The sequence below is a fragment of the Hydra viridissima genome, unplaced genomic scaffold, assembly GCF_058129835.1.
Source record: "Hydra viridissima isolate aposymbiotic clone 2 unplaced genomic scaffold, HvirCarnegie_v1 scaffold_1, whole genome shotgun sequence".
Taxonomy (NCBI): Eukaryota; Metazoa; Cnidaria; class Hydrozoa; order Anthoathecata; family Hydridae; genus Hydra; species Hydra viridissima.
The window spans coordinates 26,066,282-26,083,560 of NW_028324300.1; the positions used below are offsets into that span (position 1 = coordinate 26,066,282).

At 30.3% G+C, this 17,279-nt stretch overlaps 3 protein-coding genes and 1 pseudogene across 4 annotated transcripts in view; 2 read left to right on the plus strand and 2 right to left on the minus strand.

The window, feature by feature from the left end:
• Positions 1 to 17,279, minus strand: part of LOC149894123 (uncharacterized) — a 67,828-nt gene that overhangs the window by 34,714 nt on the left and 15,835 nt on the right. The gene's annotated exons all lie outside the window — the stretch shown is intronic.
• LOC149894125 (uncharacterized) lies at positions 448 to 6,203 on the plus strand (annotated as a pseudogene). The gene is made up of 5 exons (XR_016455446.1): positions 448 to 794; positions 951 to 1,047; positions 1,140 to 1,632; positions 1,925 to 2,090; positions 5,944 to 6,203. The product of XR_016455446.1 is annotated as an uncharacterized LOC149894125 (transcript).
• LOC145200588 (uncharacterized) lies at positions 2,118 to 4,906 on the plus strand. Its single transcript, XM_090097233.1, has 2 exons — positions 2,118 to 4,228; positions 4,363 to 4,906. The coding sequence occupies exon 1, from the start codon at positions 2,224 to 2,226 to the stop codon at positions 3,886 to 3,888; it is 1,665 nt and encodes a 554-aa protein (XP_089953359.1). The 5' UTR covers positions 2,118 to 2,223; the 3' UTR covers positions 3,889 to 4,228; positions 4,363 to 4,906.
• On the minus strand, positions 3,853 to 5,758 carry LOC145200587 (uncharacterized). Its single transcript, XM_090097247.1, has one exon. The coding sequence runs from the start codon at positions 5,414 to 5,416 to the stop codon at positions 3,920 to 3,922; it is 1,497 nt and encodes a 498-aa protein (XP_089953373.1). The 5' UTR covers positions 5,417 to 5,758; the 3' UTR covers positions 3,853 to 3,919.

Below are 17,279 nucleotides of genomic sequence, written 5' to 3' on the forward strand. Positions count from 1 at the left end.
TGTTCTTTTAAGAACATTGAGCACTCTATTTTGTAGAATACATTTTAAAATTGTTTATATATATATTTATATATATATATATATATATATATATATATATATATATATATATATATATATATATATATATATATATACATATATATATATATATATATATATATATATATATATATATATATATATACATATATATATATATATACATATATATATATATATATATATATATATATATATATATATATATATATATATATATATATATACATAAAGTTTTATAAGTTTACACTGTTACACAATTCCTGTTAAGGAATATATTTGTAACATCAATATTGTTGTAAAATAACATAATGATTGTGTAATTATAATAGTGTAACAATCTTAATCTTATTTTTAATGAAATAAGTCTATTTCTCTAAACTTTCATTTCAGTAATTTTAATTTTTCTTCAAAATAAATTTTTAATCTTTGAAATTATATTCTAATAATTGAATTATTTGAAAATCTTTTGAAAATTTTATACATCTGAAAAATAAAATAGGAGTTGTATTTCTTACACTAAGCTTTATTTTTTTTAAACTTTAGAATGGATCTCCATCAGTTTCTTATTGTTGCTTTTAAAAATGAAGAAGATGCTGTTGCGAATTTGCCAGAAACATATTTAATTAATAATAAACTTTGCTTTTGGCCACCATATACCTCACAAGGCAGAGTAAATAAGGCTATCAAAGAATGTGAAGCCCCTAATGAAAATTGGCCAAAACATGCCATTCGAGTTATTAAAAAAAAAGGTCAGTCACATATGTACATAATGTGCTTAAGACATAACCTGCATTATTGTCAAAAAATTATAATTTATTGTACAAAAGAAATAGTGATAATTTTATACTGTAGTTGTAATATTGATAGTATTGTTATAAGAGTGTACTTAAGGGGTTGTATTTTAGGTTCTTACAACAAGGCACAATGTCAACTTGAAAAGGCTACCATAACATCTGATCTACAGAGTGATTCAGAATCAAATACTAGGCTACGTCCAAAGCGGTACCTAATAGTAGAAAATTTATACTTTTTTGTAAATACAATTTTATGGTTTTAAATCCTAAGCATTTTTGTTTTCTTTATTTTATGTGCAGAGCAGTTTTATATCCTGATGAGCACAGCGAAACAGAATTCTTTGTGGAAGAATCTAAACCAATTTCTAAAAAAGTTAAATTGTTGACACCAGCTCCGGTTACGCCAAAAATATTTCCCTCTGAAACATCCATGAAACTTACACCATCAAAACCTGTAAGTGCACAAAGGCTAACTCCACTACTTTCATTCACACCTCCTGCCATAAAATCTAAAATAAATCTTATAGATGAGGAGCAGAGATCACAAGAAATGTTGACATCGGCTGTGACAAACAAAATAGTTTCAATGTTAGTGGAACTCAAAGAGGATGTGGCAAATCTGAGAAAAGAGGTTGCATACAACACAGCCATGCTGCAGAATATTGCTAATGGTGGAGTTCATGAAGATGACCAAAATATTTTTGATATTCTTAAACTTCCCTTATGCAATATGGCTCAGTTATTGCAACTTGAAAAAACACTTGAAAATGAAAAAATAACAATGAAAAAGCTTGTAAGTTGCTCACTCATTTAACTGATCTTCATTTTTACACTTTATTTTTTTATTATTTTTTTTATTATTTAAAAGAAAATATAAAGTTTATTGGTTTATTGAAGTTCACCACAAAAATTTGGCAAAACAAGAAAACTTTAATGCTAAACACATTTAATCTTTATTTCCCTTTTCTAAAACTAAATTGGCAGTAAGAAAGCAAAAGTTTGAAAATTAAAATCTAAATTTCTAATTAAATTAAATGTATGTTGTCAACTTAATATATTTTTTGTGCTAATCGTCAAAAATCTAGATACGAGCAGTTGCTTCTAAAGGTGGGCAAAACTTAAAAGAGGCAGTGAAGAGAATGCTATTGTCATTATTACATAATGATGTTCTCAAAAAACTAAATTGGACAGGTCAGGGTGATAAAGACAAATAGTCTTTCCATGATTTGAATTGCAGATTAGTTATCGAAGGTAGATTTTTTTTTAACTTTGAATTGAAAATTTAAAAAACTTTTAATGGACCGTTCCCTCTATAGAAAAAAACCGCGGTGCATTTTGGTCTTTGTATTCACCGAAAATAAACAAATTATCAAAACATATTATCATGTCAGCAATAAACAAAGTTAATAGCCATGAAACTAGTTTGGAAAATGATTCAAATAGTATTTCTCAACCAGTATTTCGAGAAATATCTAGTCAGTTTAATCAAATAGATGCTGAAGAAGTTGTACAAGAACAAATAAGCACTTGGTCAAGATGTCTTTCCTTACTACCTAATATAAGCCAAGAAAAAATACACAAATATTTAATTATAGACGATAGTTCGACTGATTTCGGAGCTAGAGGTGCTTCAAAGCATAAAATCTCTGGGTATCAGCTATTTAAGGAGAGCTTCGTTAAAAATTTAGTTGTAAAACCTAATGTCAAGATTGAAATAAATTCTTTTCTTGTTAGAGCTAATGTTTCAGCTTCAATGAAAAAAAATCAGTACCTTATTTATGTACATTTTTGTCAAAAAGAAGGAGATATTTTGTATGCTAAATGTAATTGTAAAGCTGGTATGGGAGGATGCTGCAAGCATGTTGCGGCAGTATTATTTCAGTTAAATGAATATAAGCAATTAAATTTAAACTCTGTACCATTCGATAAAACATGCACAGAAGTGTTACAACAATGGCATGTTCCTGCTGAAGGAAGAAATTCAGAACCAATTAAACTTTCTAAAGTTTCCTTTGAAAAGAGTGATTTAGAAAAGGATCTAAACAACTCACGAAAGCGTCCTTTTGTATCAGGAAATAGAAACTTTTGTGCAACCCCAATTTTTGCACATAATCCAAGTGATGAAAAAATTAAAAAACTGTCTGATAGTTTATATAATCTAGGAGAAGGAATAGCATTTGCAAATCTTTTAAAAGGAAACAATTATCATTCCACGTCCTACTATGAAACATCAATATCTGAATATCAGCTAAATGTAAAAGAACTCGATTTAAATTCTGATGTTATGTTTAATCTTGTTGATACCATAATTAATGGATTTGAAGTAGAATTCAGTGATTCATTTGAATTTGATGAAACTCAATTAAAGTTTATTACAAAATATTTAGTTCTATCAAAAGAGAAAATAAAGACTTTGGAAAGAGCTACTTTATCACAATCTACAAGTTTATGGCTTGAAGAAAGAAAAAAACGCTTGACATCTTCAAACTTTGGTTTTGTTATTAATAGACAAAAAAGTATATTTCCTGCCTCTATTTTGAATAGAATTTTGAAAAACAATAAAAAAAGCTCTTGCAACAAAGCTTGTAATTGGGGTAAAATAAATGAAAACACCGCAATAAAAAAGTATGAAAATATAAAAAACGTATCAGTAACGAGATGTGGATTTATCATAAACCCAAAATGGCCTTGGCTTGGTACAAGCCCTGATGGAATTGTATTTGTAAATGAAAAAATAAGGGCTGTTGAAATCAAATGTCCTTATTCAAAAAAAGATTTAACTATAGCTGAAGCTTGCCTAGATAAAACATTTTTTCTTTCTGTTGTTGATGGTAAAACAATGCTTAAACAAAATCATGTTTATTTTTATCAATGTCAAGGTGTTATGGCATTATTAGAGGTCACAGAACTAGATTTTATAGTTTATACTGAAAAAGATGTTTTTATCGAGAGTATTAAATTTCTTAAAGAGCAATGGGAAAAAACTACTTTACCAAAATTAACTAAATTTTACTTTGAGTTTATGCAAGAAAATATATTTGCAGTTTAGATTAATTGTTTTTATATTTTTTACAAACATTTTATTTATCTGAAACAAGTTGTGGCAAAAAGTTTGCTAAATAACAACAAATTATCCAAGTTTTATTAATTTCTGGTGCCGTAGACAATTTAAATGGTGTTTGTAAAATGTGATAATTTTTTATTCGCTGTATTGCTCTTTCTACATGAATACGAACAGCAGCAATTTTTCTAGTTTCATTCTCATCTTCTAGACTGAGTTGAGCTTTTCCATTTAGAAATGGTGGTATATTTAATGAAACGTTTTCCGGTAAATCATCAGCAATATCAAAACCTCTATCTGCCATTACACTGTCTCCTGGTTCAAGCAGGTTGTATATTCCACAATCTTTAGTAATTTGTTTGTCCGAAAAACGACCACAGTATAAATCAGAAACAAAAGTTATGGCTCCATTTGGTGCTATTCCAATTAATCCTTTTGCTGTATTTTTATGTTTATAATTAGAAAAAGTTGCAGATTGGCTTCGAAAAGATGTAGGCATTTCGATAAACAGTTCAGTGCAGTCTAAGATTACCCTTGTTGATTCATATTTTTCTTTAAAACATTTTGGCATTGTTTCTTTTACAGTTTGTTTTGTTGCCCAAATTGGTAGCATACGCATTTGAGAATGCAAAAAATCAGTCCATGTCACTATGATTCTACTAACATGACTTGAGGATATGTCAAAGCGCAGTGCCATGTCTTCAACCAAAAGGCCAAGTCGAAATCTTGTTAAAACTAAAAACAATTCAGACTCTGAACTCATTATGCGTTCTCTTCCCTTTTTATTGTAATTAAAGTCTGTTGTTTTTTCAATGTTTGTATTTGACCCCCAATATATAAGTTTGCTTGCAGCAGGTTCTAAATATTCTAGTAAAACTTTAAATAGATTGTATGATTCAAAGCCAGTATAAAATTTAAAGTGGGCTTGATTATGTTTAAATCTGTCAACTGTAAATTTTAATTGATTGATAGTGTGATTTTGGTTCATAATAATATTTTTCATTTCTTTCTTTTTAGTTTTTATAATGTTCAGTTTGTCCTTTAGGATAATAATTTCTTTTTTTAACTTTTCAGACTCGGTTTCTTCAAATGAAAAATTAACATCATTTTTTTCGTTTTCAATTTCGTCTATTTTTCTTTTATATCCAATAGAACTATTTACTGTGATTCTTGGTTTTTTTATGTTGTCTTTAACTTGTTTTGACAGTAAAGATGGACAGTTGTTCATATAAGTCTTTTTTCCTCCTATAAAGTGAACTGAACAAACCCGATGAGAAGTAGAAGGAACAAAGTTTTTCCTACTAATTAAAGATAGCCATTTTTTTCTCAAATTACTTTCCTTTGGGATGATGTAAAACGATAAGTTTTTGTTTTTGAGCGAATTATTGTTGCATAATGGAACACAACAAGTTATGCCACCGCGGTATTTTGTTGTTGTTGTTGACTCAACAGTAATATCTTCTTTAATAGAATGAGTTATTAGTTTATCACAAGATATTGTATCATTTGAAATCATTTTGAAAAGTCTTTTTAAATTAAATTACTTGACTGTATATTTTAAAAAGCATTAACACAGATTTGTTTATTTTCGGTGAATACAAAGACCAAAATGCATTGCGGTTTTTTTCTATAGAGGGAACGGTCCATTCATTAAAATCTTTTGTTAACATTATCATGGTGGAAAAAAGTTCTTATATAATATCTCTACTAAAATGTTGGTAAGGAGGATAGAGGGAGCTAATAAACATTTGAAGGTAATCTTTATTGTGATGGTGTCACAATACCATATCCGGTTCTGTTAAATAGGCAAACATTTGTAAGGGACAGTAGTAATAGTAGTAAAACATTTTCTGAAAAAAAAAAAGAATTAATAAGTAATTTTGTTTTTACTTTAAAAAAGGTTTGACTTAATAAAAATAAACTTGAAATTATTTAACTTAATAATTTTAGTTAATGGATGATTCTCCGAATAAATATACGAGTTGAGAATATGACATCGTTTGATTTTATATGTATGTTATCTTATGTGTTTTAATTTTACAGGCGCATTGAAGCGAAATCCCCCGACTGCACGAGCCACAGAAAGTGACATTCAAAAAGTTTTTGAATCTTGGTTGCAGTGGCTTTTTGAGCCAGTAGCCTTGTGGCTACTGGCTCAAAAAGCCACTGCAACCAAGAAAGTATCTTGTTTTTCGACAATGGAAAATAAAATTTTTTCTAGTTTAACATCAACTTCCGATTCAGAAGATTCAAATTAAAATTTGTTATTGTAATGTGTTAGATTGTAAATATACTTATATTACTTATTGAATATATATTTAATTCCCTTGCTTGGTCAACTATGTCGTAATGTAAGCGATGAAATGTAGTTAATACATTATGAATTAAATATTTGAAATTTATTTTATAAAAAGATAAGTTTAAACTGATGCCAAAAGTAAAGTATAATTTTATCCCAGTGTGAATGTCAACTATTAGAAAAATTAAAAGCATTAAATTTCTACATTGTTATTTCTTTTCGTGACGTCACGAACAGAAATTTCAATACAGAATTTCAATAACTGTAGTAATGGTTAGCCATTTTTCTGTCCAATCTCTTCCTGTAGTGGCTAGCCACTGTTTTGCCATCACTGGCTAGCCGCTGTTTTGCCATCACTGGCTAGCCACGGCTGGTCCATGAAAAATCCTTAGAGCAAAACGGAGCTTCGCCAACGTTGGCAGCCGCAGCTGGTCCAGCGCGGCAGCCTACACAGGACCAGTGGGGGACCACTATATCTTTGTGCCGGCTACGCCAGTTCTGGCGATCCATTAACGGGCCATTAAAGTTCTATGAATGGCATGCCGGAGCCGAAATGGGCCATTGTTGTACCGTGAAAGATTCACCAGAGCTGGTTTGCCAGATAGCAACTGCCATGTGGTCCGTTTGCGGCATGCCAGTCCTGGTCAGCCAATAACGGGCCGATATATTTACATAGATGACACGCCAGAGCTGGCTAGACACAACTTGACTACTGCTCTTAAACATTACTGAATAGCGTTTACGGCAATTTTTTTGAAGCTAGTTTTGGACTCTCAAGATGGCGACGGAATCAATGAACGCTTATCACTGATCTCTATAATAACTGGATAGCGCAACTCCGAGCAAAACTTCTTATTTTTTGACGCTAAAATCGCCATATTGGAAACCACCAAAAATTTTAATCCCTCGGCTCTGGTGAATCAATGGGCTTGCATAGGACCTTTTAGCATTTGCCAGTGGTGGCCCGTTGAAACGCCAGAGCCTGCAATGGCTAGCCAGCCCTGGACCATAATTAAGCCAATGTGCATGGCGGCACTGCGCCAGGTCTGGCAAGCCAGGTTTGACCTTGTTCCGAAGCCAGAACCGGACCGTTGTCGGGCCATATATACGTTGCTGCTTGGGTAGGGGACGGCTATTAGGGGTCAAGATGGGTTTGGTAAAATTATTTATTGCAGTGAAAAAAATAAAATTTGGTTTTTATGGTTAGATCATGTTTGGTATTTTACATTTCAAAATCATACTAAAAGTTTGTTCATAGGAGGTTTAATATTTTACTTTTTACAGACTACATTCCTCCAAATAGAAAGCTACTTTTGAATTGCTTGTAGTTGTTAGCAATAGCCGCGTTTTTTAGCGTCTCTATATAGTTTGGGCTGTGCTCTTTAACTTTTTTCATTCGCCAAAGCTGATTGAAATCCTGATGTATGGATTCGAGAGCTTGTTCGGTCCAGTAACCTATGCCTATAGAATCGAAGAAGTATAAGAGAAATGCAAGCTTATTTAGTAAATACTCGTCATAGTTTATGCAAATTTTACAATTCAACTGTTGAAATGGAGTATTTGATTACTAAGGTTATAAATTACTTTTTATCAAATTTAAAAGTTATTTATCATACCGAAGACTCCACCTTTCATGTCGATAATTTCAATATGGCTAATATAATAGTTTTTTGGACGCATGAGTCTCTAAAATTTTTGCATGCATCTCCGTCACACTTGCTTACTTTCTCTGGAATTTTATGATTTTTCAACTCTGGCTTTAGGGTTATGGACAGTGTAACTTTAAGGAATCCCTGCCCTCCATCTACGTCTAATTTGATATCAACATCATTTGTTCCTTGACTTCTGTGATGAAGTTCCATTGCTACAAACTCTTCAATGTCGGTGCAATAAACAACAGGAGTATATTTTTCTACCCACTATATACCCATAAAAAATCAAAATGAATGATACAAACCAATCTAGCTATCAAAAAATATTTTTTTTGGTAATAGTTTATATACCTCTTCGCATTCCTTTAATTCTAATAGCAATGGGAGTTTATCACAATTGAATAATTTTTCCAATTATTTCGTTGTTCTCAATCAGTTTAAGATTGAATCCAGATTCCACACGTTTCCGTCCTGTCTCACTTCTAAGAAACTGTGCAACTTCAATCATATTGCGATAACTTAGGAATCATAATGAAGTTATTACAAAAATTGGCTTTAAACTCATAATAAATTTATTTTTAAAAGTATTTTTAAGCAACAAAAACTCACTTGGAATATAATTTTAATTGAAATTTGTTCAATTTATCTAAAGAAAAGAAAGGTTTCTTAATCTCAGTTTTTCCGAAAGAGACAGCGAGTTTCTTCGGACCAAAGGTTTTCAAAGCAAAGGTGTTTCATCAGTCATTTGTGCTGAAATCTTTGATAGAACTGGACAGATCTTTTCCTTGCGTTGTTGGGGATGGTTCTAAAATGGCAGTCAAATTCTTTTGTCTTTCTAATTTCGTACAGAGATGTGGAATTCCTTGTCCCACTTGGGCATAACAATCTTGACAAATTAGTCTTTCTGCAGGTTTATTTGAATCATCTTCAGCGTCTTGATAAACAAGTTTTCCTGACATTCAACCATAGGGGCAAATATTTTTTCCATTTTTTATTTGCGCCCATTTTCACAAATAAAACATTCACATTTTTTTCCATCTGATAATTCTGGTAATCAGGTCTAAATTTTATAGCATATGTATAGCAACTATAATAACTAAAATAACAAAACTAAATTTTAACTAAAGTAAATTAAACATCATAATAGTTATAATTACCTTCATTACACGGCCGCATAGTGAAGTAATGATCAGTCCCTGCAAGGCTTTTCTACATTTTGAGCTTTTTAAGAAGGTCTGGGTTATCCGCTGAATAATCTTTCCAGAATATAGTTTTGATAAGGTTTGAGGAGTCTTTTTTCTTTTTATTTAGATTTAAATAAGTTGCTTCCGCATTACTTATTGGTCTTAAATCCTTGTCTTTTCTGAAGAAGTAATTCCAGAATTTTTTTTGGAATTTTTTTTATTTAAAGTTCCTAAACATGCAAAAGAACAAAATAACTATGTTCTTTTGCATGTTTAGGAACTTTAAATGAATGCTTCAAATAAAAACTTCTGATTTGGCTTGATATATCGGAAATTGGCATGATATATCGGTCATATCAATCAAATGTCATTAAAATGGCCACAAACATGCTTTCAGCTTGTATGTCAACACATGTTAGGAGTTATTATGCAACTGTTAACAATTAGCAACTGCTAGCCTTTACTGATTGTTAATAATTAAAGATTGCTTTGCTTTGTTTTTATTTCAATAAAAATGTAAATAGAATGTTATGAAAATTACATATCCGTCTGTAAATTTCAATGTTTACATATTTGAATACTTTTAAAAAAACGTTGATAAATATATCACAAACATTTCTGAAAATCTAAATACAGGGGCATGGGTAAAATTTTGTGGTGTTCGAAACAATCCCCCGATTCCCCCTAGGGTATCGTTCCTAAAAACCCTTTTCAGTTTTGTGTTTGTTTTATATTAAATTAGATCAAAATTCATCGATAGATTTCAAATCACATTAAAAAAAAATTTGTCGTTTAAAAGCTAAGACCATTTAAAGTTATTTCAGGGGGGAACTTTAAGCTTTGCATGGTTATAAATCTTAAACGAAAGTAGATAATTTGATGAAATTTGAAATCTGTCGATGAATTTTGATCTAGTTTATGATAGAACAAAAAAAAAAAACTTATGATTAAAGAAGACTTAGTTCTAGGAAGGGGGCAGTTAGGGGTCGGGGCGGGGTTGGTTTAGCTCCAATTACCCTAGTTTTTTGTAAGTCATCCTCATTCGACACCAGTGTCAACATAATAGAAATTTGAGTATGCCCCATGCCTCTTAGTTACCTATCTTGAACAACAAATTTTCTGGGCACTCCCCTAAAATATGTGATTTCTCCCGAGGCCCCCACTAAAAATAGTTGTCGTTAACATTTTTTGAAAGAGGAAATGTTTTCTAATGATAATCAAAGATAAAAAAATTTCTGTGGATGTGTTGCAAGGTCTTAGAGCATGTTCCTATGCACCATGCACAAGTTTTGTAAGATCACGAGTTTTTTTTCTCTAAAAAGAAGTAGCGTGTGTTTGGCAATTTTAACTGAATTGAAATTTAGATTGAAATAGAGTACACAAAATGAAGAACAAAGAGGACAAAACCTGAAGATTAGTGGACAATTTTACCACCGGTTATCTGGTGAGCCGGATAGCCTGTAATTTAAATTTTCTATGGTTCTGCTTCTTTTAAAGGAGGTGAGAGCTATTATTTTACTATTTTATTTTAAGCTAAACGATTATTGGTTTAAAAAATGAAATGTAAAAAACAACAAGGGAAAAGAAGTAAATGTCTCCTTAAATCTAAATTTATATAAAATTTTTTATATAATAACGATAAGTACGTTATAGGTCAGCTTGGCTTGAAGTCACAAAATATATATAGATGATAAATTCGTTACAATAATTTTGCCTTCGTTTGAGACAATTTTATGAAAAATTATGGGAAGTTTTGTAGGTACGACCCCAAAACGTTGCAACTGAAACCAAAAAACGCAATCTTTGTAACTTTAAGCGACCAGCGGGTTCACACGCTCCTATCGTGCTCAAAGTTTTACTACCGTAAAATCCGCAAAGATTGTTTAGTTGGGTTTCCCGATGACAAAATTTCAACATAGATTTTTATGATCACCCTAGCGGATATATTTTTATATGTGTTAGTGTGTAGTAAAACTATATTTGTGTGTAGTAAATCTATAATTCAAAATACAGGTAAATAAAAGATTGAGGTTGAAAAAACTTCATTTAAAAATAACCGAAAGATTTTTAAAATAAAAAATACCAGCACTCTAATAAAATTTCACAGTTTTTTTACAAATACAAGTTGTAAAAACTGTTGACCCTCTTTCGAGAGGAAAAAAAAAGCTGTAAAATGAAAGAAGAAAAAAACGCTTTTTATCGAGCAACAGTCTAATGATCACATTAATTAATGGTGGATGTATGCGTTTTTTACCACAACTTACTATTTTTTTTACTCTGAAATGATCATTGTATCTCATCATAAATCTACTTATTATATCTTTTTTTTTTTTTTTCAAATTATGTTTAATATGATTTGATTGTCTTTGAATGAATTGTTTTAAAAGATTCATAAATTATGTTGTTACTCTTAACTTATCAGTTATTACAGTTATTTTGTAACAAAATTTACACTGGGCATAGACTTCTTTTTTTCATTGCATAGCTTTCAAACTCAAATACTGTTAAGTTCATTAAACTCACAGCTCATGTTGATTTAATTGTTTTACCATGAAATATCACATGATCACACTGTTTTTTTTGGACTTATTCCGTATTGCCTTCCTTAAACTTTATCAAACTAAAAATAGCATACTTGATGGCACAGGAGAAATAATTCAATTTCAAGAATTTAAGATGGAAGAAAAATTCCGATGGAACGACATTCTGGCAAGTTTCTCTCTCTCCTCTCTATTATTATTATTTTTACTATTATCATTAGAATTGTTTTAATAGTAAAGTAGTAACCATATAAAATTAAAAAAATATAGCATTAATAAATAATTTTTAAATATAAAACAAATGCATACCAACTTCTTATATGTACAACACTACTGAGAGAAAAAGATTTTTTTAAAATTCAGTTTAAATTTGGTTTAACCACTCAAAACTTTATTAATGACATAAATTTAACAATACCAAAGCCGAAATTATAAGGAAATTTTATGAGAATGCTGTAAGATCTTTGACATAATGATTGTTTACAATTCTCTTTCTCTAGTATTAAAGATACAATCATTTTATTCTTAAAGTAATACTTATTTGACTCAGATGAGTTTCTGACATTCACCAGTCAGGAAATCAGCTGTGTATATTATGTTTAAACTTCAGTTATCAAAATTGTATTGAATTTTTTTTTGGTTTTTAAATAAGATAAATCTTATATTTAGGCTTTAAATTCTAACTCTGATTTTTCTTTTCATTTATCAATATTGCATTTTTGTTAAAAAATTTCATTTTGATTGATTTAATTTGTGAAAACTCTAATCCTCCAACCAGCAATTATGACATCTAAAGAATTAGTAGAATTAGTGTAATGAAGAAAAAAATAATTCAGGTAATACGAACACTTAAATATGAAATTTATATATATATTGTATGATGGATCTATAAAAGAACTGATTAATTAGCTTGAAAGTTATTTAATTTAAATCACTCCCGTAACTTGATTAGTTAATGGTGATTAATTTTCACCCGGAACCAATTAACAATCGGCAGCTGAATACTAATTATGCAAGACAAAGCATGTTTTTTGTAAAGTGTATTTAAGCAAATTAAGAAAAATAAAACATTTTTAATGCAAATGTTAACTAAGGATTGAAAATCTGTAGAGCATTTTTCAACAAGTTCAATTTTTCATGAAGTTCTCTTATTTAAAAAGTTTCTGAATGCAATTATTTGGTTATTTTTAAAAACAGTTCCTTGAATACCACTTTTTCAACCATTTGTACATTTTTTAAATCTAAATTAATTTATTGCAAATAAAATTCATCTTTTAAAGGATAATTTACAATAAATAGATTTTTTTTTAATTTTTTTGTATGAGTTTGTTTTCAAAATGGCAATATTTGTTAAATAAAATAGGTGTTTGTGTTTAACCATGTTTTTTATTTTTGAAATTTTTGAAATATTGTTTTGCAAAAAATACTTTTTTGGCAAGTAACAAATTTAAACATTTTTCAAGAATGTTTCAAAAAATTTTGAAAAAATCATTTTAAATGTCACAATATTTAAAATATAAATAAAAACTTTTGAACAAACTTAAATATTGTGACATTTAAAAATCATTTTAAATGTCACAATATTTAAGTTTGTTCAAAATAGTTTGTTCAAAAATTTGTCATAAAACTATGTTTTTCTCAAGTGGTTTATCATTTATAAATACTTATTTAACAGATGATTAGCTCTTCCATTATAAAAAGAGCCTTTTGAATTATTTTTTAAAACAGAATCTCTTCAAATATATTTTGTGAAATTCTAAATCAACTTAATAAGGTATTACTTTTTGACTAATTTAAGATATTCGGCATATATAAATATTAAAATTGCTTGAATATGAACAGTTTAAATGTTTAGTTACCTTAGGGATAGCATGATAAATTTTGTTTAATAATTGTAGAATAACTGTTCTTATTAATTTGAATTTTATAGAAATGATAGTTAACATTGTCTTTTTTAAGTCTACTTTTGCCAAGATTAAAATACTGGCATGGAATGAATTAAAATACTGGCATTAAAATGTTTCTCTTTTCTTGATCAAAACGAATACTTTAGTATTCGTTTTGATCAAGAAAAGAGAAACTCAAGTCCAGATGATTATTTAAACTAGTATCATGTCCAGATGATTATCATGTCTTGATGATTTATTTAAAAATTAACAAATGAACTAAAATGAAAGTATACAAATAAATTTGAATAAAAGGTATTTATCGTTTTTACGCCAGGTAAATATTTATTGAAAATGTAATTATATTATGAATTACAATTAATTTGTACTTACACAGGTGCCAATATTTTATTTCACTCAGTTTGTAACTGTTACTGATTTTGGGGCTTCAAACAGATAAAAGTAAAGGATCCAAATCTTATCACGGGACACCTTACTGGTGTTTCTTGAAATGATTTGCATCCCACTCTGAAATTGTAAAAGGTGCTGTATATGGTATGAAGACTGATATATGGTGAGTATAACTATGGAGCATTAATTACATGCTAGAACCACATAAGTACTGTAATAACATGTCTTTCTTTTTTTCTTTGCAGGCTGTTAGGATGCACCGTATTAGAAATGCTACCAACGAAACCACTTTGGTCTCAATAGGAACTTCGTTCCAATCATGAAAATGATAATTATCGGATTGCCATTTTAATGATGAGATCGAAGTCAACAATACCTCATCTGTCTGATGGTTCCTCCCTTTTGTGTAAAAAGTTTGTAGATATTAACTAATTACATGCTAAAACTATTCAGGTACTGTAATAACATTTTTTTCCTGTTTTTTCTTTACAGGTCGTTAGGATGCGCTGTTTAAGAAATGCTATCAACATTTCTATGACAGTGTATCCTAACGACCAAACAACAGACAGTGCATCATCACAAGCGTTTCTAAAACAAAACATGAACCTATAACTGCAATTTTTATGACTGCAACGAAGCCAAAACTGCCCCTTCTGTCTGATGGTTCCTCTACTTCGTACAAAAAGTTTGTAGATGACTGCTTAAAGAGATAAAAACAAATGTCTTTTTTTTTTTAGTTTTTAATATGTTTTGAATTTTCAAAGTTCTTAAAATACTTTATTATTTTAATGAAAATGAAAACAGTTTAACTTCCAATTTAATGACCCTTTTCCACGACCTACGACATCAGAATCGCTCTCATATATGTTTGTTCAAAGATGATGAAATACATGTACTTATGTAAATGCAATTTTGTTGAGTAAAAAACCTGGTTACTGATTCGTATAAATATAAAAATGAAGTTTCCGCGTATAATTGATTGCCTGATAAATTATTCAAAAACCCATGGGTGTTTTATTTTTTTAATGATTTTTGATTATTAAATAATTTAGAGGTCATCCTCTTAAAACTATATCAAGTATGTCGGCCAACTTAGTTCCTGTGGTTTATCCTCTATTTTTTCCGAGGGGTGATGCTTGTTGGCATAATTAATTGGTTCACAACCCTGGAGTGCTACATTGGTTAGAAATCATGTTACATTATCTCAGTATTACAATTATAAACTTTCAGTTAGACAACTTTTTTCTTCACTCTTTTATGGCAAAAAACTGTTTCAGCAATATGCTGTTGTTGCATATGTTAAAATTGAAGGCCAGCGCCTTGCTTTCATCAGAAATAACCAAAAAAAACTGAGAAGCGAGCAGTATGATGTTTTACACGAACATGTAAACAACCTTGAAAATGATCATAATGTTAGATGAGGGCGTGTTGTAGTTTTGCCATCAACTTATGTAGGAAGTCCTAGAGCTTTAAAAGAAAACTTTGAAAATGCAATGGCTATATTTAAAAAGTATGGTAAACCAGATCTTTTCATTACTTTCACTTGCAACCCAAAATGGCGCGAGATAACTGAAAATTTATATCCAGGTCAGACACCAAATGATAGACCTGACTTGGTTATTCGAGTATTTAAGCTCAAATTAAGTAACCTTCTCAATGACATTTTTAAGCACGGTGTATTAGGGAAAATTGTAACGCATGTTCAGGTTATTGAGTTTCAAAAGCGTGGTTTGCCACATGTTCATATTTTACTTCACTTTGCAAATGATGATAAGCTTGAAACAGCACATGATATCAATAATTTAATATCTGCAGAACTTCCAGATCGGATTGTTTTCAAGACCTTTATGACATTGTTAAAACTTGCATGATTCACGGTCCATGTGGCATACTGAGTCCAAATTCTCCCTGCATGAAAGATGGGGTGTGCAGCAAAAATCCTAAAGAATTTAATGCTAACACAGTAGCAGTTCATAATGGTTATCCACGCTATAGACGTCGTGATAATGGTTTGGTTATCAATATTAAAGGTAACAATGTAGATAACCGTTGGGTAGAACCTTACAATCGATGGTTATCAAAGAAATATCAAGCTCACATTAATGTTGAAGCATGGATGTCTGTTAAGGCTGTTAAATATTTGTACAAATACATATACAAGGGTCATGACTGTGCCAATATACTAATAAATGAACAAATTAATCATGATAAAGTAAACACTTTTTTAGATAGTCGTTATGTTAGTGCACCTGAAGCATTGTGGCGAGTTTTTGAGTACCCAATAAGTCATATGTCACACTATTATACGCCTTAAAGTTCATCTACCTGAAAATCAATTATTGTATTTTAGAGAAGAAGCAGAACAAATGGCTTTAGATCGTGCTGCTCAACGTGATATGCACCTATTGGCATGGTTTAAGTTGAATACTGAAAATGAAAGAGCACATTGCTATTTGTATGTAGACATTCCTTATCACTTTATATTTGATGATAAACATTTTAAATGGAAGGTTAGATAAAGGGGTGGTAATAAGGTGACATCAAGAATGTATAAAGTTAATCCAACTGGAGAATTATTTTTTCTCAGACTGTTACTTTTGAAAGCAAAAGGAGCAACATCTTGGGAGGATGTGCGTACTGTTAATGGTATTGTCCTTAAAACATTTCGTGAAGCATGTGTTTTGAAAGGTCTGTTGCAAGATGACACTGAATGGCAGAATACTCTTTCTGAGGCGGTTTTAACACATATGCCAAAGCAAATTAGACAGTTGTTTTCAATTATTTTGACCTTTTGTGAACCTGACAATCCTTTACATCTCTGGAATACATACAAAGCTTTTATGATGGAAGATTTCATTCACCGCTCAATCCCACTTCTAATGGCTGAACAAGCTACTCTTCATCAAATTGAAAAGGTTGTTAATCAAAGTGGTAAAAGGCTGGCTGATTACAACCTGCCTGTTATTGATGAGTTTGTAGGCTTAAATCTAGAAAATTTTGATGAAAATTTTCAACAATATATTAACGAAGCCAACCGAATGAGATTGCTTAACGTCAATCAATCAAATGTATGCAATGCTATCCTTGCTGCACTGAATGAGCAACCAAGTAAAGAAAATCAACTTTCTAGATTGTTTTTCATGGATGGACCAGCTGGTAGTGGAAAAACCTTTAGTTATAATTATTTGATTGCTGAAACCATAAGTAGGGGCTTTAAATCTGCTCCAGCTGCATTGACTGGCATAGCAGCAACTCTTCTTACAAATGGATCTACATTTCATGGCTTATTCAAACTTCCTGTTCCAATATTGGATAATAGCACATGTAATGTAACTTTAATTCCATACTCTATACACGGGCATTTTTTAAGACAAGTTAGTTTGTTTTTGCTTAATGAAACATCCATG